General features: G+C 41.1%; 1 protein-coding gene across 4 annotated transcripts in view; it reads right to left on the reverse strand.

Moving 5' to 3' along the window:
* msi2b (musashi RNA-binding protein 2b) overlaps window positions 1–23,932 on the reverse strand; it is a 576,812-nt gene that overhangs the window by 260,307 nt on the left and 292,573 nt on the right. For all 4 annotated transcript variants that reach the window (XM_088320755.1, XM_088320758.1, XM_088320756.1 and 1 more), the window contains exon 7: window positions 10,836–10,884. In XM_088320755.1, coding sequence (XP_088176881.1) covers window positions 10,836–10,884 — 49 coding nt within the window. The remainder of the gene's footprint in view (window positions 1–10,835; window positions 10,885–23,932) is intronic.

The following is a 23,932-nucleotide window of genomic DNA, read 5'->3' on the forward strand; positions in this document are numbered from 1 at the left end:
CCTGCACCGCACACTGCAGAACCTCTTCCCAGAGGCTAGCAGAGTGAACAGTCCATGATGGGGGTGAGAGGGGTCCCCGGTAATGTTCTTAGCATGGGATAGGCAGCGCTTCTGGCCAATGTCCTTGGGTAAGACACTGAACCCCTAATACCCCCAATAAGCAGGTTAGCGCCTTACATGGCTGCAAGGCCGCTATTGGGAAATGTGGAGCAGATTGTAAAGCGCTTTGGGGAGTCATTGACTTGAAAAGCGCTATATGAAGGCCTCTACACTTCCATAGGTTGGTGTAGATGTTTTCTTCTGTTTCTTTTATTATGTGGCTAGTTTAAGCAATTTTAGAGCGTCAATGAAATGATATATGTTAATTGTAACTGTCAGGTGTCAAGGGGTTCGTACACTATTTTCATGGCCACATTAAAGCACTTATAAAGACTTTAAAGGCCAAATTTGCAATTTTTCCAGTACCATTAAAGGAAAAAATCTGGCACTGATCAAAAGAACAGGTTTTTACTTTATTTTAACATAAAGTCGCTATCTTGTTGCTAGAACATTCAAGGTGTTTATTTGTGATGTTCCTATCTATGCTCTACGATCTTTTGTATAAATGAGCTGCTATAAAATGAGATGAATTCTGCCATTCTGCCTCAACAATGCGCATGCAGCTTCAATACGTCGCCCTTTTTTACAGACACGGTAAGGATTCTATTGGTGTTGGGTAATATCGGAGTTCAATACGGAGAACAAAAACAGGAAGAATGTGCTGTGTGTATAAAAAAGCAGGACAATGAGTCAAATGTGGACTCATTGAAAGCAGAGTACATTCAATCTTCCAATCTTAAAGACTGCTGATCTTTTATTTATTGTTTTATATATTATACTTCATAGGCAGCACGGCAGTGCAGTGGTTAGCGCGTGTGCGGCACAGTTCTGAGGTCGTGGGAACCTCGTGCGTGGGTTCAAATCCAGCTCCCGGCCTTATTGTGCGGAGTTTGTATGTTCTCCCCGTGCTTGCATGGGTTTCCTCCGGGCACTCCGGTTTCCTCCCTCATTCCAAAGACATGCATTTCAGGTGAATTGGCCGGTCCAAATTGTCCCTAGGTGTGACTGAGCGAGTGAGTTGTCTGTCCCCGTGTGCCCTGCGATTGGCTGGCAACCAGTTCAGGGTGTCCCCTTCCCACTGCCCGATGATTGCTGGGATGGGCTCCAGCACCCCCGCGACCCTACTGAGGATAAGCGGTGCAGCAGATGAGATGAGATGAGATATTATACTTCAAATTTATATGTGATTTTTAGAGGATCTATGTCTAAATTGGTTAAAAAAGAATTGTTCACAATTAATTTTTGGTACCTTATCAATCGTTTATAGCACTGGTGGCCGAATACGTTTCAATTTATATTTTATTGATTGCATATTCGGGGGTTTTGTGTAGTCGTTCGACTTTAAATCAGTTCAGCGTGTAAAAAGCTAAATGACTTTTGCTGAATCAACAATTTTTTTTATCAACAAGTATTAAATCATGTAAAATGAGAAATATGATAGGTAAGATGAGCGTATACCTTCATAGATTTTTTTTCACTAAGGGAGTATGGATTTGTTTTTGGTAGGGTATTTAAAAAATGCGTACCAAAAGTACTAACAATGGTAATATAGATAATAATACTTGGTAATATACAAGTCTTTAGTTTTGCCTCCATTTACAACGTCATCATGTTGAACACCACTCTGAAAAGAATTGTTGGCCTGAATATTATATTGTGGATTTAAGGTTCTGTTGGTATTACACAAAATCATGCATGGACTTGCTCCCTCATACCTTTCAGATTTAATTTCCCGCTATGTTCCCGTCCGGAGCCTTCGCTCTGAAAACGCTGGTCTACTAGTGATCCCAAGAGCCAAGAAGACATCCGCAGGTTCCAGAGCGTTCTACATTCGGGCCCTGGTACTGTGGAATGCTTTGAAAAGATTTGTAACCTCAGTGGAACTGTTTAAATCTATTAATACACACTTCTATTCTATAATCTATGAATGACCTATATCTCACATTGACAATATCTGGGTATTATTTGTTATTGGTCATCCTGGAAGGGGGATTACCTCATGAGGGGTCCCTTCTCAAGATTTCCCTATTTTCCTCGTAAAATCGTAAATTAACATTATGATATCTGATTTTGCTACCAAAATTAATGAATTATTAATAGATGGTTACTTCTGCTGTCCTCACCCTGAAGTACCCCCTTCTTCACCAGCTAGCGAGTAATGTCCCGAATAACCAGATTTCATTAAGTGCAGTTTATTTGGACAATTGCCTTAACCATTACCCTTATTAGATTGCCTCATTTGATGTCTCTTCTCAAGGTTTCTTCATTTTCCTCATGTTGAGGTTTTTGAGTTTTTCCTTGCCCTCATGTCGGTTTTAGATCAGGGGATAGTGTCATAATAGTCTGTGGTTTGCAATTGTATGTGGTCTGTGCAGCCCTTTGATACTCTTTGTGATTAAGGGATATACAAATAAACATGACTTGACTTGAGGTTTTTGAGTTTTTCCTTGCCCTCATGTCGGTTTTAGATCAGGGGATGATGTCATAATAGTCTGTGGTTTGCAATAGTCTGTGGTCTGTGCAGCTTTTTGAGACTGTCCATTCTCAAGGTGTCTTCATTTTTCTAATATTGAGGTTTTTGAGTTTTTCCTTGCCCTCATGTAGGTTTTAGATCAGGGGATGGTGTCATAATAGTCTGTGGTTTGCAATAGTCTGTGGTCTGTGCAGCCTTTTGAGACCGTCCCTTCTCAAGGTTTCTTCATTTTTCTAATATTGAGGTTTTTGAGTTTTTCCTAGCCCTCATGTAGGTTTTAGATCAGGGGATGGTGTCATAATAGTCTGTGGTTTGCAATCATCTGTGGTCTGTGCAGCCTTTTGAGACTGTCCCTTCTCAAGGTTTCTTCATTTTTCTAATATTGAGGTTTTTGAGTTTTTCCTAGCCCTCATGTCGGTTTTAGATCAGGGGATGATGTCATAATAGTCTGTGGTTTGCAATAGTCTGTGGTCTGTGCAGCTTTTTGAGACTGTCCATTCTCAAGGTGTCTTCATTTTTCTAATATTGAGGTTTTTGAGTTTTTCCTTGCCCTCATGTAGGTTTTAGATCAGGGGATGGTGTCATAATAGTCTGTGGTTTGCAATAGTCTGTGGTCTGTGCAGCCTTTTGAGACCGTCCCTTCTCAAGGTTTCTTCATTTTTCTAATATTGAGGTTTTTGAGTTTTTCCTAGCCCTCATGTAGGTTTTAGATCAGGGGATGGTGTCATAATAGTCTGTGGTTTGCAATCATCTGTGGTCTGTGCAGCCTTTTGAGACTGTCCCTTCTCAAGGTTTCTTCATTTTTCTAATATTGAGGTTTTTGAGTTTTTCCTAGCCCTCGCGTTGGTTTTAGATCAGGGGATGGTGTCATAATAGTCTGTGGTTTGCAATAATCTGTGGTCTGTGCAGCCTTTTGAGACCGTCCCTTCTCAAGGTTTCTTCATTTTTCTAATATTGAGGTTTTTGAGTTTTCCCTTGCCCTCATGTCGGTTTTAGATCAGGGGATAGTGTCATAATAGTCTGGGGTTTGCAATAGTCTGTGGTCTGTGCAGCCCTTTGATACTCATTGTGATTAAGGGCGTCACAAATGAACATGACTCGACTTAATCGACCATTTATCGGCCCTTTTTTGTATCAATAACTCCTGACGATTTTGTCATCACATGTTCGATTATTATGGGTCATATATCGTTACAAAGTATGCAAATTAGTTCACATTTTTTTGCTCTTATAGTTTTAAAGTAGTGCTATAGTTGCAGTTGAGCTTGTATAATGAATTTAGAAGGACATACACTAGCTATCTCTGATCTCATTTCGAACATAGTACAACGGGAGATACAATGACTATTTCATGAGTCAATCTGTAAGCACGAAAAGGCGGGAATTGATTTGGACGGCAGGCAGTCATTGGACCAAGGAACTGGTTTCACTTATAATATATTTAACGCCCTTTCCTTTGTGGTCACGGAGCAGTTGAGTCATTAATATTACACAACCACACCAGTAGCTCTAATGAATTATTAAGTTTTTCTTATGGCTCTGTAATATTCAATGCGTTTCATCTTTGGGGCCTGTTGTCTCCGGATACAAGAGGTAAATGTGGTCTACTCCAAATTCCCAGCGGACTTGAATATCAAAATGTGATTAAGAAAACCACAGAGTGTAGGAACTATCTGCACAGAGTTGAAATAGGGCTGTTGTCATCGGACCTAAAAATATCTATCCATCTATCTATAGCTACGGTATCTATCCATCTATCTATCTATAGCTACGGTATCTATCTATCTATCTATCTATAGCTACGGTATCTATCTATCTATCCATCTATCTATAGCTACGGTATCTATCTATCTATCTATCTATCCATCTATCTATAGCTACGGTATCTATCTATCTATCCATATATCTATAGCTACGGTATCTATCTATCTATCCATATATCTATAGCTACGGTATCTATCTATCTATCTATCTATCTATAGCTACGGTATCTATCTATCTATCCATCTATCTATAGCTACGGTATCTATCTATCTATCCATCTATCTATAGCTACGGTATCTATCTATCTATCCATCTATCTATAGCTACGGTATCTATCTATCTATCCATCTATCTATAGCTACGGTATCTATCTATCCATCTATCTATAGCTACGTTATCTATCTATCCATCTATCTATAGCTACGGTATCTATCTATAGCTACGGTATCTATCCATCTATCTATAGCTACGGTATCCATCCATCTATCTATAGCTACGGTATCCATCCATCTATCTATAGCTTCGGTATCCATCCATCTATCTATAGCTACGGTATCTATCCATCTATCTATAGCTACAATATCCATCCATCCATCCATCCATCTATCCATCTACCTTGGTCATATCCCTCAAGAGGGGTGACCGACAGCATGACACACACATACAATAACAAAGAAAATAAAAGGGAAATAAATAGCATAAAAAAAACCCGCACAAAAATATTTGGACCATGGCCAACCCAATTGCCCAAACACCAAAACAAGTTAGGCACCTCGGCACCCAAGTTGGTCATGCTTTCGTCCCTCCAGATGAAATGGGACACCAGAAAGCGGCCATGTCACTTGGGTCAGGGTGACACAACACACTCTTTTGTTCAACAGCAGTGCCCGACAGCTTTTACTGGTTTACCCCTGCCGCATCATACAAGGTACCCTGCCCATCCCACTATCCTTTCACTTCACCTCTCCACTCCTTTCTATCACCAACAAGAGCTCTAGCTTCCACTAGATTAAGACCTCTTTCCTGCAGTGCACTCATAACACCATCCATCCACGTCAATCACAGCCTTCCTCTTGGTCTCCTTCCATTGACTTCTGCTCTGTAGATCTTCAACATTCGCTCCTCATCCATCCTCTCCATGTGTCCAAACCCACCGAGTACTTTCTTATCAACACGCTTGCTCAGTTCCACTACTACTCCAGTTCTGTCTCTCACAATTTCATTTCTCAACCTTGTCAATCCAAACATAGTCCTCAAACACTCTCAAAAACATTCAACTTCCTTCTTAAATCTGCGTTCAGGCTCCAAGTCTCTGCACCATACAACACAGTCGGCACAATCACACTCTCATACGGTCCCCTCTTCACATCCATACTCATGTTGAAAAATATAAGATGAGTAAAAAAAAAAAATCACAGCGCAGGGTTTTTCCTTTGTCATTGTTCTCATGCGAAGGGCATTTTGCTGCCCACGGGCAAACGTCTAACAAAGTCCCGGAGCTGCATTGCTCGTTCCTCCCTCGAGTAGAGCGGCAGACTGTAAAAACACAAAAAAAAAACAACAAAGAGACGAGGGGAGAAAACGCCTTGGTCTCAAAGACCTCACACGGGCTCCTGTCATAACACATCACAATCCCCTCAAAGCCGTAGATCACTTCCACTATAGTTCAAATATTCAGCGCTCGGAAAGCTGTTTATGGGGCTCAAAGTGTTTGCACTGTAAAACAAGGACTGCGCTGCACGCTGCAGCCTGGGTTTTCATGCTGCGAGGAGCACTCCAATGACTCCGTCGGTCCTGTTTTAATTGCAGTTTCAATTTTTTGGAATCAAGTCAAGTTGATTCGTACAGCCCTTAATCGCAAGGTGTCTCAAAGAGCTGCAGGATTGAAAGAAGAAAGAGGGAACAATAACAAGAGAGAACTAAAGAAAGACAGGACTAAAGGAAGAGAGAAAGAAAGACAGGATGAAAGGAAGAGAGAAAGAAATAAGGAAGGAAGGAAAAGAGAAGGAAGACAGGAAGCGAGAAAGATCAAGGGAAGGGATGAATACAGAAAGAAGAAAGGGGGAAAAGAGCAGGGAAGAGATAGGACAAAAGGAAGAAAGAAAGAAAGAAAGGAAGGATTAAAGGAACAGAGAAAGAAAGAAAGAAGGAAGGAAAAGAGAAGGAAGAAAGGAAGTGAGAAAGATCAAGGGAAGTTATAAATACAGAAAGAAGGAAGATAATAAGAAAAAAAGAAGGAATGAAGAGAAGAAAAGCAGAGGAAAAAAGAAACAAAAAGAACAAGAAAGTACCAAAGGAAAAATGGAAGAGAGAAAAAAGACAGGACGAAAAGAAGAGAGAAAGAGATAAGGAAGGAAGAAAAAGAGAAAGAAGACAGGAAACAAGAAAGATCAGGGGAAGGGATGAATACAGAAAGAAGAAAGGGGGAAAAGAGCAAGAGAGAACCAAAGAAAGACAGGACTGAAGGAAGAGAGAAAGAAAGACAGGACAAAAGGAAGAGAGAAAGAAAGAAGGAAGGATTAAAGGAACAGAGAAAGAAAGAAAGAAGGAAGGAAAAGAGAAGGAAGAAAGGAAGTGAGAAAGATCAAGGGAAGTTATAGATACAGAAAGAAGGAAGATAATAAGAAAAAAAGAAGGAATGAAGAGAAGAAAAGCAGAGGAAAAAAGAAACAAAAAGAACAAGAACCAAAGAAAAAAAGGAAGAGAGAAAAAAGACAGGACAAAAAGAAGAGAGAAAGAAATAAGGAAGGAAGAAAAAGAGAAAGAAGACAGGAAACAAGAAAGATCAGGGGAAGGGATGATTACAGAAAGAAAAAAGGGGGAAAGGAGCAAGAGATAACTAAAGAAAGACAGGACTGAAGGAAGAGAGAAAAAAAGACAGGACAAAAGGTAGAGAGAAAGAAAGACAGGACGAAAGGAAGAGAGAAAGAATGAAGGAAGGAACGAAGGAAAGAGAAGGAAGGCAGGAAGCGAGAAAGACCGAGGGAAGGGATGAATACAGAAAGAAGAAAGGGGGAAAAGAGCGAGAGAGAACTAAAGAAAGACGGGATTGAAGGAAGAGAGAGAAAAGACAGGACAAAAGAAAGAAAGAAAGAAAGAAAGGAAGGATTAAAGGAACAGAGAAAGAAAGAGAGAAGTAAGGAAAAGAGAAGGAAGAAAGGAAGTGAGAAAGATCAAGAGAAGTTATAAATACAGAAAGAAGGAAAAGAAAAAGAAAAAAAAGAGGGAATGAAGAGGAAAAAAAAGCAGAGGAAAAAAGAAACAAAAAGAACAAGAAAGAACCAGAGAAAAAAAGGAAGAGGGAAAAAAGACAGGACGAAAAGAAGAGAGAATGAAATAAGGAAGGAAGAAAAAGAGAAAGAAGACAGGAAACAAGAAAGATCAGGGGAAGGGATGAATACAGAAAGAAGAAAGGGGGAAAAGAGCAAGAGAGAACTAAAGAAAGACAGCACTGAAGGAAGAGAGAGAAACGACAGGACAAAAGGAAGAGAGAAAGAAAGACAGGACAAAAGGAAGAGAGAAAGAAAGAAAGGAAGGATTAAAGGAACAGAGAAAGAAAGAAAGAAAGAAGGAAGGAAAAGAGAAGGAAGAAAGGAAGTGAGAAAGATCAAGGGAAGTTATAAATACAGAAAGAAGAAAGAGAAAAAGAAAAAAAGAAGGAATGAAGAGGAAAAAAAGCAGATGAAAAAAGAAACAAAAAGAACAAGAAAGAACCAAAGAAACAAAGGAAGAAAGGAAATAAGGATGAAATAGAGAAGGAAGGAAGCAAAAGAAGGATGAAGTAAGAAAGGAATGAGAAAACTGTTAGGTCTATAGCCTTACACCTCTGAATAAAACACACAGAGAGACAAATAACATTAATATTTAATCATGAAGAGATATTTCACAGTTAACGCCTGGTTTACTTCTCAACAGAACTGCAACAGCTTCCTTATTTTACTACAAACAATTGACTTACAGGGTAAAACATAAGAAATTAAATAGACCGGGTAAAAATAAACACGACAACGCAGCAGCTTCTCTACTCAGGCGAATGGTTGAGTGGTTCACAAGGTGTTAAAACTCTTTGAAGCAGGGAAAACCATTAACACAGATGTAGAACCCTACATAATTAAGACAATTCTAATTCCAATTCTAACATTGTAGTAAATTAATCATTCATGTGGTAACAATTATGCAATTAGTTAAGATATACTTTGTACTGAAATCTGCACAAAATGTATAATACTGTGTTCAGTAGTGGGAAAAAAAAGTTGTTTTGTTAACTCCGAAGTACACTCAACAAACTAAAATTTGTACACAATTATTTCGAATAGGAGGATGATAGAAATATTGCACATTTTTCATATTGTCGTTATCATTAAATATTGTCTTCTTGGTTTCTCATTTTTCTGATTTTACAAGGGAAATAAGTTAAAAACAATCAGCCGATGATAATTTCTTACATAAATCCGCAAAATAATTCATTGTATTCCTATTTTATTACAGAAATAAGTAAAAAAAAAAAGTATAATTACCGTATTAAAGATCAAATTATGAATCCTTAGCTAAATAGACTAAAATTATCTATTGCACCCTCGTCATCCTGGAAGGGGGATTACCACTTGTGAGACCCTTCTCAAGGTTTCTTTTTTCCTCACGCTAAAGTTTTTAGTTTTCTTTGCCCTCATGTTGATTTAAGATCAGGGGATGGTGTCATAATAGTCTGTGGTTTGCAATAATTTGTGGTCTGTGAAGCCCTTCGAGACTCCTTGTGATTAAGGGCGTCACAAATAAACATGGCTGATTTGACTTGAGGTTTTTGAGTTTTTCCTTGCTCTCATGTTGGTTTGAGATCAGGGGATGGTGTAATAATAGTCTGTGGTTTGCAATAATTTGTGGTCTGTGAAGCCCTTCGAGACGCCTTGTGATTAAGGGCTATACAAATAAACATGGCTAATTTGACTTGAGGTTTTTGAGTTTTTCCTTGCCCTCGTGTAGGTTTAAGATCAGGGGATGGTGTAATGATAGTCTGCGGTTTGCAATAATTTGTGGTCTGTGCAGCCCCTCGAGACTCTTTGTGATTAAGAGCATCACAAATAAACATGGCTGATTTGACTTGAGGTTTTTGAGTTTTTCCTTGCCCTCGTGTAGGTTTAAGATCAGGGGATGGTGTAATGATAGTCTGCGGTTTGCAATAATTTGTGGTCTGTGCAGCCCCTCGAGACTCTTTGTGATTAAGAGCATCACAAATAAACATGGCTGATTTGACTTGAGGTTTTTGAGTTTTTCCTTGCCCTCGTGTAGGTTTAAGATCAGGGGATGGTGTAATGATAGTCTGTGGTTTGCAATAATTTGTGGTCTGTGAAGCCCTTTAAGACTCCTTGTTATTAAGGGCTATACAAATAAACATGGCTGATTTGACTTGAAGTTTTTGAGTTTTTCCTTGCCCTCATTTAGGTTTTAGATCAGGGGATGGTGTCATAATAGTCTGTGGTTTGCAATAATCTGTGGTCTGTGAAGCCCTTCGAGACTCCTTGTGATCAAGGGCTATACAAATAAACATGGCTAATTTGACTTGAGGTTTTTGAGCTTTCCCTTGCCCTCATGTTGGTTTTAGATCAGGGGATTGTGTCATTTTAACCTATGTAGTCCTTTGAGACATCTTGTGACTTGAAAAATGATCATGTTACTAGAATTTCCTATCGCCTCATACTAAATTTACTATCATCCTGAATGCATTACAAATCACACACCATAAAATCTCCAGTCCTGGAACGACAACAAGCGCTTGCACCATTGATCAATTTGACAAGTATTTGGCTAGCTAGCATGTCGCGGAGGGCAACCTACCGGGCTCTTCTACCTGGCCCGGTTGGGCGGGATAAAGTGACGAGCAAACGAGGAACCGGAGTGATGTGACAGAAAAGCTTGCATCCTTCTCCTGTGGAAATATCTGTCAGCCCGTCAACTTCTCAAAGACACAAGGATGGCGAAGAGGACAGAACGGGGCAGAAACACACACACACCGAGCCAACTGCCGCCGCTTTCAAGTTCCTCTCACAGCCGATAGAAGCAGCCCAGATAAACGCCGGCCCCTATGTGTGCTAACCGGTGGTTAAAGCCCGCCTTTGAGTGCGCCATTTGGCTTAAACACACGGCTAGCTGGCGGCACCGAGGAGGAAACCTGTCTTTGGAAAGTCCTCTCCTTGAGAGAGAAACGTTCCCTCATCTGAAGATAAGGCCGCGATAAAGTCGGCGCTTCTCCCGGCCGTTATCTGACACTGTTATCGGAGTGCACGGCGTTGCACAATCTCACACCCTTTAAGCGCACGCACGGCATTACACGCACGTGCAAACTTCCCCCACGCCGTGTGCCGACTTATTGATCGCTCGGACACGCTCTCATTGTCCAACAGATGAGACACCTCATACCACGTGTTCCGCGTTATCACAAGGAGAGGACAGCAAATGCCTTGTTTTTGTTTATCCCACCACAAACACTTGACGATAGACTCACCTCTATGTCTGTTCGTAGTCTTATCGAACATAAGCATGGCGTCGTCCACCTGCAAGAGAAAGGAGAAAAGGTTGCGTTTAGTGTTCTGTGAGCTGTAACGAATATTCTTGTTTCATTGGAAGACCAGGCTGGGTTCAAAATATCGGTATGTACAGTACAGTTCACTTGGAAATGTCATTATTTTAGAAGGAAATTATTTGGTCTCTTAGACTTCTGAATTGTCAAGAACCAGAAGAGGATCAGGACCCACTCGTGAAACGTTTCTCACAAGTTTTATTAGGAGAAAGGGAGGGGGTGTCAGGAACGGAGAAAACGGGATAGAAGATCAAAAACATGGTCATGATCGGAGACAAGTCGAAAGCCAGGAGAGGAGAGTAGACGTGGTCGAGATCAAAAACGGATCGTTATTCGTGAGGGGAGAACGGATGTGGTCGAGATCAAAACAGGTCGTAATTCGGGACGGGAGAACAGACGTGGTCGAGATCAAAACAGGAGCAAAAAAACGGGACAGGCGGAAAAGGGCTTGAGATTCGCAGACAGACTGACAAAAGGGGACTGACAGGACAGAGTTTAAATACTGATAGGGAGCAAATCCGTCAACAAGCTGCAGCTGGCGCCACAGTCGAAGCCTGATTCACATCTCACGATTTAAACATTTAAAAGAATTTGAATGAAAATACAAATAATACTAAAAAAACTAAAACTAAAATATAAACATGACAATAGACAATTTCTGTATGTTATATTCATTTTACGACAACAAATGTTACTATAAGGAAATAAAAAGAAGAAATCATTTGAAAACGAGTAAGTATATAATTATAATGTTTCCAATGGGTTAATGATAGGTCTCTTACCATACACCTCTGAATAAAACAAACAAATAGAGTCAAGTGACATTGATATTTTATCATGAGGAGATGTTTCACAGCCAAAGCCTGATTGACGTCTCACCAGAACCGCAACAGCTCCCCTATCTTATTACAAACAATTGAGTCACGGGGTCAACGGAGGAATATAGTTTAACATAGCGAGAGGACTCCATCGTAAAAAAAGAAACATCAAAAAGACCAGAGAAAAATGAACATGACAATGCAGCAGCTTCTCTTCTCAGGCGAATGGTTGAGTGGTTCACAAGGTGATAAAACGCTTTGAAGCAAGGAAAACATTTTACTCAACTATAGGAGCCCAATATAATTAAGACAATTCGAAATTGAATAATAAATGTATAAACAGCTATCCCATTAGAAGAACACTATTTCTTTCAAGGATAAATACCCCACAGGCATTATGAACGTGGTAAACTGCCTGTTTTAGCTGCAAATGTCCAGTTCTTAATACAATACCTACATATGTTTATAGGGGCCCAATTCCAGCAAGAAGCACTCCAGTGTTTTAATAGTAGATTGTGTTTGCTAATTGCGTTACAATTTCAAATTTATCGCCCTTATAGTATTTAAAAAAAAAAAACATTAGTATGATAGTCCAGGTATATTTGCAAATGTCTTTAATAAATATTTTTTATGAATCAAGATTATTTACCACTAGAAGGCGCTAAATAAAACACACTCTCTCAAAATCAAGGATTTTAACATGACTTTAACATTCAATATGGTAATTTCTGACATACCTCCATGTTTTGTATATCACTTTGAACGTAATCAGGTGATGAAAATGAATATGTGAAAAATCACATTTTTTTCTGTACATGAGAAAAAAAAATAAGAGCGATAAAGATAAAGATAATAAAGTGATGAAGATGACTTTGTAAAACATACATTTTTCTGTGCACAAGTAAATGAGAACAATAAGATTTATCTATCTATCTATCTACCCTGGTCAGATCCCTCGAGAGAGGTGACAGACAGCAAAGACAAAGAAAAGAAAAAAAAGTAAAAAAGTAGCAAAAAAAAATAATCAAAGAGATCAAAAACAGATTGTTATTCGGGACGGGAGAACAGACATGGTCGAGATCAAAACAGGTCGTGATTCGGGACGGGAGAACAGACGTGGTCGAGATCAAAACAGGAGCAAAAAACCAGACAGGCGGAAAAGGGCTTGCCATGTAAAAACAGAGATTCACAGACGGACCGACAAAAGGGGACTGACAGGACAGAGTTTAAATACCGACAGGCAGCCAATCTGTCAACAAGCTGCAGCTGGCGCCACACGGGCAAGGCCAGATGGAAACCGACAGCAAGACAAATACATACAAAGACAAAGAAAAGACAAAAAGGAAAAAGTAGCAAAAAAAAAAAAAAACACACACAACATTTTTTGGACCATTGCCAACACAAATGCCCCAACACCCAAACAGGTTAAGCACCTTAGCACCCAAGTTGATCATGCTTTCTTCCCTCCAGATGAAACGGGACACAAGAAAGCGGCCATGACACATTACACACTTCTGTTCAACAGCAGGGCCCAACAGTTTTTACTGGTTTACCCCTGCCGCATCATACAGGTGCCCTGCCCATCCCTTAGAACGCGTCCAAACATCCCACAATCCTTTCACAACACCTCTCCACTCCTTATCACCAACAATAGCTCTAGCTTCCACTATATTTAGACTTTTTTCCTGCAGTGCACTCATAACACCATCCATCCACGTCAATGGCGGCCTTCTTCTCGGTCTCCTTCCATTGACTTCTGCTCTGTAGATCCTCTTCAACATCCGCTCCTCATCCATCCTCTCCATGTGTCCAAACCAACCAAGTACTCTCTTATCCAGACACTTGCTCAGTTCCGCTACTACTCCAGTTCTGTCTCTCACAATTTCATTTCTCAATCCATACAACAAGATTTAAAATGATAAAAACTTGGTGTAGGATGCTTATTTTTTGTTTCGTTTTTGCCGGCTAGCGTCATTAATTGCAGAATAAATAAACAAGCACGGCGTCATTGCCATCCAGCCGGCGTTTCGCTTCCCCGATCCCGCAGCACAGATACGCGAGTGAAGAGTGGCAGAAAATGACGATAATGACAAGCACTGAGGAAAATGGAGAACTGTTTGGACAATTTGTTTGATGAACACCGTTGTCCATTCTTGGGGAAGGAGACGGATAAATGCGTTACGCTAAGCGAAAGTGAGACAAATTGCCGTCCGTCCTCATCTGGCGGGCGCGCCGGCAGGAGCATCCACCATAATATCATCCCTCATCATGTCCAATAAAGCCACACACAGATAGTCAGCCTGCATTTTTCCTTCCGCAGACAACCTGTGATTTTTATATCTTTGAAGAACTGCTTGGAAAACAGAGTGAGGCGTGCTCATTCGCTCCGTAATTTCGTCTTCGGGGGAGGGATATAAAAAGGACGGCGGGGACGGAGGCCGACGCTCGCCGTCCTGGTTATGGTTTCTAGGTAAGTGTTACCGTGTACCTCCGAGCAATGTTCCCTGGAATTTTCCTTACAGGTCTGAGCGTTCACACAAAGTGGGTGAGCAACACATGAAACAACAGTGAGCAACGGCAATCCCAAGTGTGGCAACTACCGTATTTTCCGCACTATAGGGCGCACCGGGTTATAGGGCGCACCCCCAAAAAATAGTTTTTGGTCCTATATCTTCCATATATAAGGCGCACCGGATTATAAGGCGCTACAATGGGAACGTCGACAAAACAGTCAGATGGTTCAGTCCAACTGATTACCCCCTTAACATTCCCAAAGCTTGCAAAGAAGCAAATACGTGTCGTAGACACTTGCGGATGCGGTGTCCGTGCAATGTCAATCAAATGCATCATTTCAAATATCATTCGGAAGGTTAAAGTCTTGGGATTCAAGATATGCCAACCATTCCTTAGTTTCTATTTTCTTTTTCGCTCGCAACTTTACTGTGCATATGACAATAAACACTTGGAATTGAGTTTAATTCACTCAACTCGTCACAGCAACATCAAGATCGTTCTAAAACAAGATAACGGGAAAATATAAAGCCGCATAGCTCACCTAAGTTCTGACGTTCAATAATGATACGCAATCATGGTCTTCTTACAACCGTGAGTGTAGTAAATCCAGGTGAGTAAAATGTTTACAAATACAGACTAATGAAACATGTTTCCTAATGGCATAGCTTGCTATTCAGTCATCTTTTTCGGCCAATTGCAGGGTTTGTTTCGGCCCTCTAGCCAATCCGAGGCTCCGAATAACTTCAGCCAATAGCGATCGATTCAAATGATGATTGACACATAGGTTAGCCAATGAAACGCCGGTATATAAATCCCATCATACACCGCGGACTACTCCACGTTCGGGGGAAAATCGAGTCGGCGGCTGTTGCGTAAGTTGCGAGACCTTGCGATTTAATATTGAGCCATATATAAGGCGCACTGTATTATAAGGCGCATGGTCAGCTTTTGAAAAAAATTAATACTTTTAGGTGCGCCTTATAGTGCGGAAAATACGGTAAGTCATTATCCTACATGTCCAAAACTTGACATCACGTTACATTTTGCTGAGTTTCCGGCAATGCAAAATGATTTTTCTCTTTTGAATGAATTGACTTATGTACTATTGCAAAGGTTGTACGGCCTATAAACGTCGTTTGTTCTTACAATTCTTTCACAAGATGTCCAGTTCTTTTTATTCCTGGTATCTTTTGTCGCACAAACAAACATTTTGGGGGGCTTATTGAGTCGGTTGCACGATACAGAAATGTATTTAATCACATTATTTAGTGGAAGTAAAATGTTGGCAACAAGATTCACTTGATAGAATTGGAAATTATTTGAATGCAACACAAACCTTTTCTTCTTTTTCCCTGTTTTTTTTCTGTTTTTTTAAATTCCTTTAAAAAAATCTCATTGTGTTTATTTTTTCCGAGCTGTTACTTTTTCCTTTTTGTTCTCTATTTACTTTTTTCCTACATTTCTTTCTTTTCAGACTTTTTTTTCTAAATTTTTCCTTCTTTTTTCTCTTCCTTTTGTTTCTTTTTTTCCTCAGCTTTTTACTACTTTTTCATTTTGGTATTTTTTTTCTTTTTTGTTCTATTTTCCCCCCTTTCTTTAAGTCATTTTGTGCACAATTTTACATATTATTTGGTCGTGTAGGGATTAAAGAAGCGAAAACAACCTGAAGAGCCGTTGGGGACCCGAAAGAGCCGGTTTTTATTAGTGAGCCAAGCCGAAGGAGCCGGTTCTCGAAAAACTCTACCGACTTTAATCAATTTCGTTCTACGTTCAACGTAAGGGGAACCCGTGTATTTTTACCTTCATGCACAGTAACTTTGACTTAATTCGCTTCTTAATTAGCAATTTCGAGCCCTGATTTTTGTGAGCTGGCTAGATTTTCTTGTGCGCGGAAAAGTTCTGGGTAGTAGCAATTGCGCACACACGCAGCTTAGAGGGAACTTTGCCTCCGAGGCTTTTATGCGTCCGTGCTTTTCTTGGGAGGCTGCAAAAAGCACTGAGAGTAAGGGCCTCAGTCGAGCATAACAGTCGGTATATAAATCCATAAAAAATAGTGCCTGGCGGTTGGGCAGAGTTTTTGTGGCACACCGGGTTTGTCACCATGCTGTCGGGCCATGCTGGTTTTCTGTATCGATCAACTGCACAAGCAGCTTTAAGGGAGTCGGTGTAACAACTCTTTTGGGGAAGGGAACACATCACACTTCCCTTGTCAGCCCGTCAACAAACCTCTGCCCCGCAAGCCGTGGGTTCTGTGACTTGGTCCTGTTTTCCTGTTGGATTTTCCGGTCTAGTGTTGTTCCCGTTTATTTTGTCCTGTTTAATTTTGGTCTCCAGTATTGTTTCTGTTTAGTTTTGTCATGTTTATTTTTTTCTCCCGTTTTCGTTCCCTTTTAGTTTCGCTTGTTAATTTTCGTTTTCCTGACTCGTTATCTATCCTGTCTGTCTCTTCATGTCCGGTATCCAACCCATCTGTCTGATATCAACTGGGGCAGTTGGAATCGGTCTCTGGTTTCCTGTCCTTCCACGCCAGACCGGCTGCCTAACGTTCATGACACCCCATTTCCAGTGAAATTAAGGCTTGTGTAAGAACGTCACGCGATTGGGTCCTGTATATGTTCTGGTTCTGACAAAAATATGCATGTCCGGTTAATTGGCCGCTCCAAATTGTCCCTGGGTGTGAATGAGCGAGTGACTTGTCCGTCTCTATGTGACTGGCCAGTTCAGGGTGTCCCCTGCCCACTGCCCGGAGACACCTGGGATGGGCTCCAGCACCCCCGTGACCCTACTGAGGATAAGCGCTGCGGATAATGGATGGATGGTTTTAATAAACCTGTATAAATGCATGCCAGAGAAAATAATCCACTCAACAGACATAAAATTCCAAAGAAAATGCCTGATTAACTCACAACAAAAGCAGAAAGCCAAAGCAACCTTTTTTTGGACTTTAGCCACCGGTGAGAAATATGCTACCGGGTTATTACACGATTCGGCAATATAAAATGTTGGGAGGAAGCAATAACAGCGGCAGCAACAGCTTTATCAAGAGACATTTATAATATCATCCGTCCTAACTTGTGTCTGGTGTTTTTCTTCCCCAGAAATCACATTAGAGTGAGAGAAAGTGTGATAAGTGCAGTGTGGAGCTCGGAAGATAGTGACTTCATTGCCTGTGCATAAAACAGCAATAAAGAAAATAAAGGAAAACATTTTGTACATAGCGCCGCACTCTGAACTCCAGTCGATAAACTAAATGTAAGGAGATCTGTGGTGTGTTTTTATCAGCTCAGAGTCAATTTCATGTCTGACATTAGATTGGAGTTGGACAATGATAATAGTAATAATAAAATAATCACCCGAATAATCCATCCATCCATTATCTGGGGCGGCAGTAGCTCAGGAGGTAGAGCGATCGTCTTGGGATCAAGGGATCCCAGTTCGAATCCCGGCTCGTCCGTGTTACATGTCAAAGTGTCCTTGGGTAAGACACTGAACCCCTAATACCCCCAATAAGCAGGTTAGCGCCTTACATGGCTGCAAGGCCGCTATTAAGAAATGTAAATAAATGATTTTATACAAGTTACATTTATTGAGTTTAATGCAAGATATTGACCGACTGTTTTTCTTCAAGGTACATTAGAAGGTTAGGCTGAGTGGAATGCATCAGACGTATTTCTGATATCAGAATTCCTGTGAGTGCTGACGGAGAAGGCCAGACGCAGAAGGACAGACATCGTGACGCCCTTCGGCAAGGAGGTGGTGGAGCCTGGGGGGGCTTCCCTGGCACGCCCATGGGAGGAGCCGGCGGGCCATTGTGCGGGGAGAAGATGGCCAATAAGACAAAAGCTAGAGGACTTCAGAGAAGGCTACACAGAGACTCGAGCGACACTGGTCCGGCCATAGTCGATGGAGTTCACTTAGTTCAATTGTTTATGAAATTAAATCTGCCCCCGTGTGAAAATGTCGGCTATTTTTGTTCATCTTTTCCACCAAGAAACGAGCATGCATCGTCAAGTCAAGTCAAATGTATTTATATAGCCCTTAATCACAAAAATGTCTCAAAGGACTGCACAGGATTACAATGACACAATTACCTGATCTTAAACCAACATGCGGGCAAGGAACAACTCAAAACCTCATCGTGAGGAAAAAGAGAAACTTTGAGAAGGGACCTCACAAGTGCTATCCCCCTCCAGCCCCCCCGCGACCCTAATAAGGATAAGCGGTACAGCTAATGAGATGAGATGAGATGAGATGTTGCTCACGCGTTACAAATTTTCTATTCGGGCCCATTCTTGGTGCATCCCTGCCATTAAACATTCCTATTACTGTATTTTCCGCACTATAAGGCGCACCTAAAAGCCTTTATTTTTTTCAAAAGCTGACCATGCGCCTTATAATACAGTGCGCCTTATATATGGATCAATATTAAGTCACAAAGTCTTGCAACTAAGGCAAGCAGCCGCCGACTCGATTTTCCCCCGAAGGCGAAGTCGTCCGCGGTGTATGCTGGGATTTATATACCAGAGTTTCATTTCCTCACCAATGTGTCAATCATCATTTGAATCTAACACTATTGGCTAAAGTTATCCAGAGGTAAAGGGGGCGGATCCTTTTTCTCATTTACAGGCTCGCATAGGCTAAAGGGGCGAAACAAAGCCTGCAATTGGCCGAAAAAGATGAATGCGAATCACACGTTGGGTTGCACTACGGCATAGAGAAAACATTTTTGACTATTCTGTATTTGTAAATATTTTACTCTCCTGGATTTACTACACTCACCGTTGTAAGAAGACCATGGTTACGTATCATTATTGAACGTGATGGCTGCAAGAGAACTTAGGTGAGCTATGCGGCTTTATATTTTCCCGGTATCTTGTTTTAGAACCATCTTGATGTTTCTGTGATGAATCTATTTTTAAACTAAATTCAATTCAAAGTGTATATTGTCATACGCACAGTAAAGAACCCCGTTTCCCTGCACAGTAAAATTCTTACTTTGCTGTCCACACAGTTGCCAGCAAAAAATAAAATGGAAACTAAGGAATGGTTGGCATTTCTTGAATCCCATGACTTTAACCTTCCGAATGATATTTGGAACGATGCATTTGAGTGATTGGTGACATCGTACAGACACTGTTTCCGTACATGTCTGAGACACGTATTTGCAAGCTTTGGGAATGTTTAGGGGGGTAATAAGTTTGACTGAACTATCTGACTGTTTTGTCCACGTTCCCATTGTAGCGCCTTATAATCCGGTGCGCCTTATGTATGGAAAATATAGGACCAAAAACTATTTTTTGGGGGTGCACCCTATAACCCGGTGCGCCTTATAGTGCGGAAAATACGGTATTTCCAAAAAGCAACACTTTTCCAAACCCTGCTTGGACTTCATCTGCTCCGAGTGGCACTGAATTATGGGAAAGCGAAAGCGCGGAGTGCCCGAGGCGGAAAGCGGCCGCGCGATCCCGTCAAGGAAGTGCCTTTTATCAATAGACGAAGCGCCGACATTATTAGAAGAGAACCGAGCCGTCGTACGAGGAGCGGCGATTCATGGTGAAGAACTGATGAGGGTCAGACTCGGCCGGGTGGTCTTTCCCGTCCCGGAGCACCGGCAGACGAGATAGAAGCGTCTCCTGCGCCTGAGGGCTTTTCAATGTACTTATTCAAGCAGAACACAACTGTGTGCCTCCATCTGATAGAAGGTTAAGGACCTCTTCGCCGAGCACAAAAAAGCTCGGCGCGTAAAGGTGAGGCCGGGCTCACCTCAGGGAAGAAATCTTTCTCTATCCTCTTCTCGCCTGCCTACCGCTCTTACCTTTTCTCCCGACTTGGTGAGAAAAGGTTCAAAGGATAATGGCTGTCTTATCACTATGTAAAAAGGGGAAAGGGAACTCCGGCGAAGAGCCTGGCCTTTTGTGACAATGAAGAAAAGAGCAGAAGTCTATTTGGCGGCGGTGGATGCACTGGAAGCGGCCGTGACCGCTTAAAAAATTGCAGGGTGCTACCGTGCGAGGGAAGGGGGCGCAAGAGGCCAGCCGGCTCTTTAACTAAACCTGGAGCAAATACAGTGGGACATGTGCGACACAGTTCTAAGGTCTTGGGAACCTCCTGTGTGGGTTCAAATCCAGCTCCAGACTTCCTGTGCGGAGTTTGTATGTTCTCCCCGTGCTTGCGTGGGTTTCCTCCGGGCACTCCGGTTTCCTCCGGGCACTCCGGTTTCCTCCCACATTCCAAAAACAAGCCGGGATTCGAACTGGGATCCCTTGATCCCAAGACTTTACAATGTGCTCTACATTTCTTAATAGCGGCCTTGCAGCCATGTAAGGCGCTAACCTGCTTATTGGGGGTATTAGGGGTTCAGTGTCTTACCCAAGGACACTTTGACATGTAACACGGACGAGCCGGGATTCGAACTGGGATCCCTTGATCAAAAGACGAGCGGTGGATGCACTGGAAGCGGTGGATGCACTGGAAGCGGCCGTGACCGCTTAAAAAATTGCAGAGTGCTACCGTGCGAGGGAAGGGGGCGCAAGAGGCCAGCCGGGTCTTTAACTAAACCTGGAGCAAATACAGTGGGACCTCGCTATTTGGAAGATTCGGAGCTTCGCGGGCCTAAAAAAAAATAATAATAAAATAAAATATTTTTTTCTTTTTTTTTTAAGCATTTTTGAAGGGGCCAGACTTGGGATTGTGGTTGCTCACTGTCGTATCAAGCGTCACTACTTTGTGGTTCCATGTTCACGGGTTCAGAGCTTCGCAGGTCTAAAAAATAATAATAAGAGAATAAAATAATTTAAAAAAATAAATAAAGAAAAAATCTTATGTACTATCCTTACCCTTCTTCCCAATAAAACGAAGAGAAATGCACGCAAGTGGGTCCTGTCTCCGTTCTGGTCCTGACAGTCTAAGATCATTCAGATTACTCTTAATTTGTATTTTTATTTTTTTTTTAAGCATTTTTGAACGGGCGTCGCTATTTCGCAGATTTTCACTTTTCGCGGGTGGTTTTGGTCCCCATGAAATGGGTCTAAAAAAAAAATAATAAGAATAAAAAAATAAAATAAAATAAAAAATATGTTTTACCCTTCTTCCCAATAAAACTAAGAGAAACGCACGCAAGTGGGTCCTGTTTCCGTTCTGGTCCTGACAGTCTAGGATCGTCCAGATTACTCTTAAATTTGTATTTTTATTTTTTTTTTAAGCATTTTTGAACGGGCGTCACTATTTCGCAGATTTTCACTTTTCGCGGGTGGTTTTGGTCCCCATTAACTGGGTCTAAAAAATAATAACAATTTAAAAAACAAAACAAATAATATTTTTTTACCCTTCTTCGCAATAAAACTAAGTGAAACGCACGCAAGTGGGTCCTGTCTCCTTTCTGGTCCTGACAGTCTAAGATCGTCCAGATTACTCTTAATTATTATTATTTATTTATTTTAAGCATTTTTGAAGGTGCGCCGCTACTTCGCAGATTTTCACTTGTTCTAAGTACATTTTTTCTTATTGTGCCAAAAAAGGCTGCACAGCAGGCTAAATTACGGAAAATGATACCGGTACTTAACCGCGATAACCGAGGTCCCACTATAACACATCCCAACAAGGCCGAGCGGTCAAGGGGAGTTCATGAGATGGCTATTGAATTGTCAAAGCTTAACCTGGGGTTTGTACGTCTTTTTCATGGTTAAATTCAAGCACTTTTGAAGGACTTTCCAAGCCAATTTTCCAATCTCTCCAGAAGCATGGTGTGGACCTTGCAGAGCCACAAATACCGTAAATTCCAGACTATAAGCCGCTACTTTTGTCCCAAACCTTCAACCCTGCGGCTTATTCAGTGATGCGGCCAATTTATGTAATTTTTCTAACTGCCGCCGACGGCGCTCGAGTACAAAAGGTAAGATTTAGACCGGTGTAATATATGCGCCGAGGAAGACTGCAACTTCTTAGCTTGTGCACAAATTAAATTAGCGTAGACATATCCTCATCATGCAAATTGCAAAAAGAAAGGCACATGACGCAGCTTTCAAGCTAAAAGCAATCAAGCAGTCCGATAAAGAAGGAAACAGCTACTGCACGTAAACTTTATTTTGCGAGCGTGTTGCTGAATAAGGGAGCGTGGGAGGACATCAATATGATAAAGTCTCTTTCCCATACCGGGGAAAACGACTTTGATGACGTCAGTTATAAGGAGGAAGGTGAGGACGGTTTACCGTGGTTTTTACAAGAACGGTGTGGTTTTTTTTTAACAGAACCGTTTGCTTTTGTTGCGAGCGTGTTGTTAGTAGCGTTTTGCTACCCTTCACAGGCATGGTTTGGGATGAAAGTTTTATTATTATAATCAAAGCTTTGAAAACTCTCTCGGTGTACCGTCTTTCTTTGTAAATATGTGTAATTGTTATGTGCACCTGTATATTTTGTAATGTATTTATTTGAGACACTCATTCTGATATGTTTTGTGAATTAAAAAAGAGGGGCGGAGCAAACACGGGCTGACGGGAAGTGGGGTAAAGGTGAGTGAGACCTGTTGTCGCGGCGGACAATAGTGGATATATATTTTTCCCACCCTTACCTTTGGAAAAATTGACTTTTTTTCCTTGGATTAGTTTCAACGGGTACCGGACTCTGCAGGTCTGCATCAAATTTTAAGTACCGGTATCTTTCTGTTCATTTTGCCGGCTGTGTTTTTTGGACTGTGTACTTTACATTCAGTTACAATCACTGTCTTTTTTACCATTTTCTTTTCTTTTTTATTTTTTTTCTACTTTCCCCCTTTCAGCCTTTCCTTCTTTCCACTACTTTTTACTTTTTGTGGGATTCGAACCCACAATAAAAAAAGCAGATGTATTTGTGAGATACTTCCAGACATTATAAAAAAAAGAAAAAAAGAAATGTTCATAGAATTAATAAAATCGATTTCGAATCATTTTGATCATTTTAAGTATTGGTCTTATAATATAATACAATGTGCAAACAAGGTCCACCACAAATGGGACTTGAGCCCACTATCTCTGGCTTAAGATGCCAGTGCCTTATCCATTAGGCCACCGAGGCTGTGTTTGGGAACTCTGAATCATGGGAGATGTAGTCACACCATCCAGATGCTAACACCAGCAATTTGACCTACTACAGACTAAGCACATAGGGGCATATCATTGCTGGTATTCTATAAAGACATGTGTCCTTTTTAAAATTTAAATTCATTTATTCTTCTTTTTTTGTGCATGAATGAAATATTTAAAATCAAAAAGAGTACATGCAAAAAAGGCCCCACAATTGAAATAAGAGTGACACTATTTAGCTTCAAATTGTAGCCAATACCATACAAAACAAGATGAGTCCACAGACTACATTCTAACAATAAAGTCAAACTGTGAATCAAATTCTCCGTATTTACTGTCACTGATTCATCATTATTGTTCACTTGAGAAACTCGCCGGTAGGGTTACGGTGGTTCTCGACCCCGTCTACCACGTAACTCCAAAAAATGAAACTACGACGAAAACATTACATTTGGAGAAAAGGTGGGGAAAAAAATGAAAGTTCTGTGAGTGATGAATTATGTATCAAAGGACAAAGGCATCAATACGGGCTAATGTGCTATGTTTGGATTGGAAAACAGCAGAGCTGCCAGGTGACAGGGGGAGATTTAAGAGCTCTGGAAATAAACGATGACAGCGATTCTGATAGGTGTCA

Source organism: Urocampus carinirostris, chromosome 17 (genome assembly GCF_059441175.1).
Source record: "Urocampus carinirostris isolate Australia breed hairy pipefish chromosome 17, RoL_Ucar_1.0, whole genome shotgun sequence".
NCBI lineage: Eukaryota > Metazoa > Chordata > Actinopteri > Syngnathiformes > Syngnathidae > Urocampus > Urocampus carinirostris.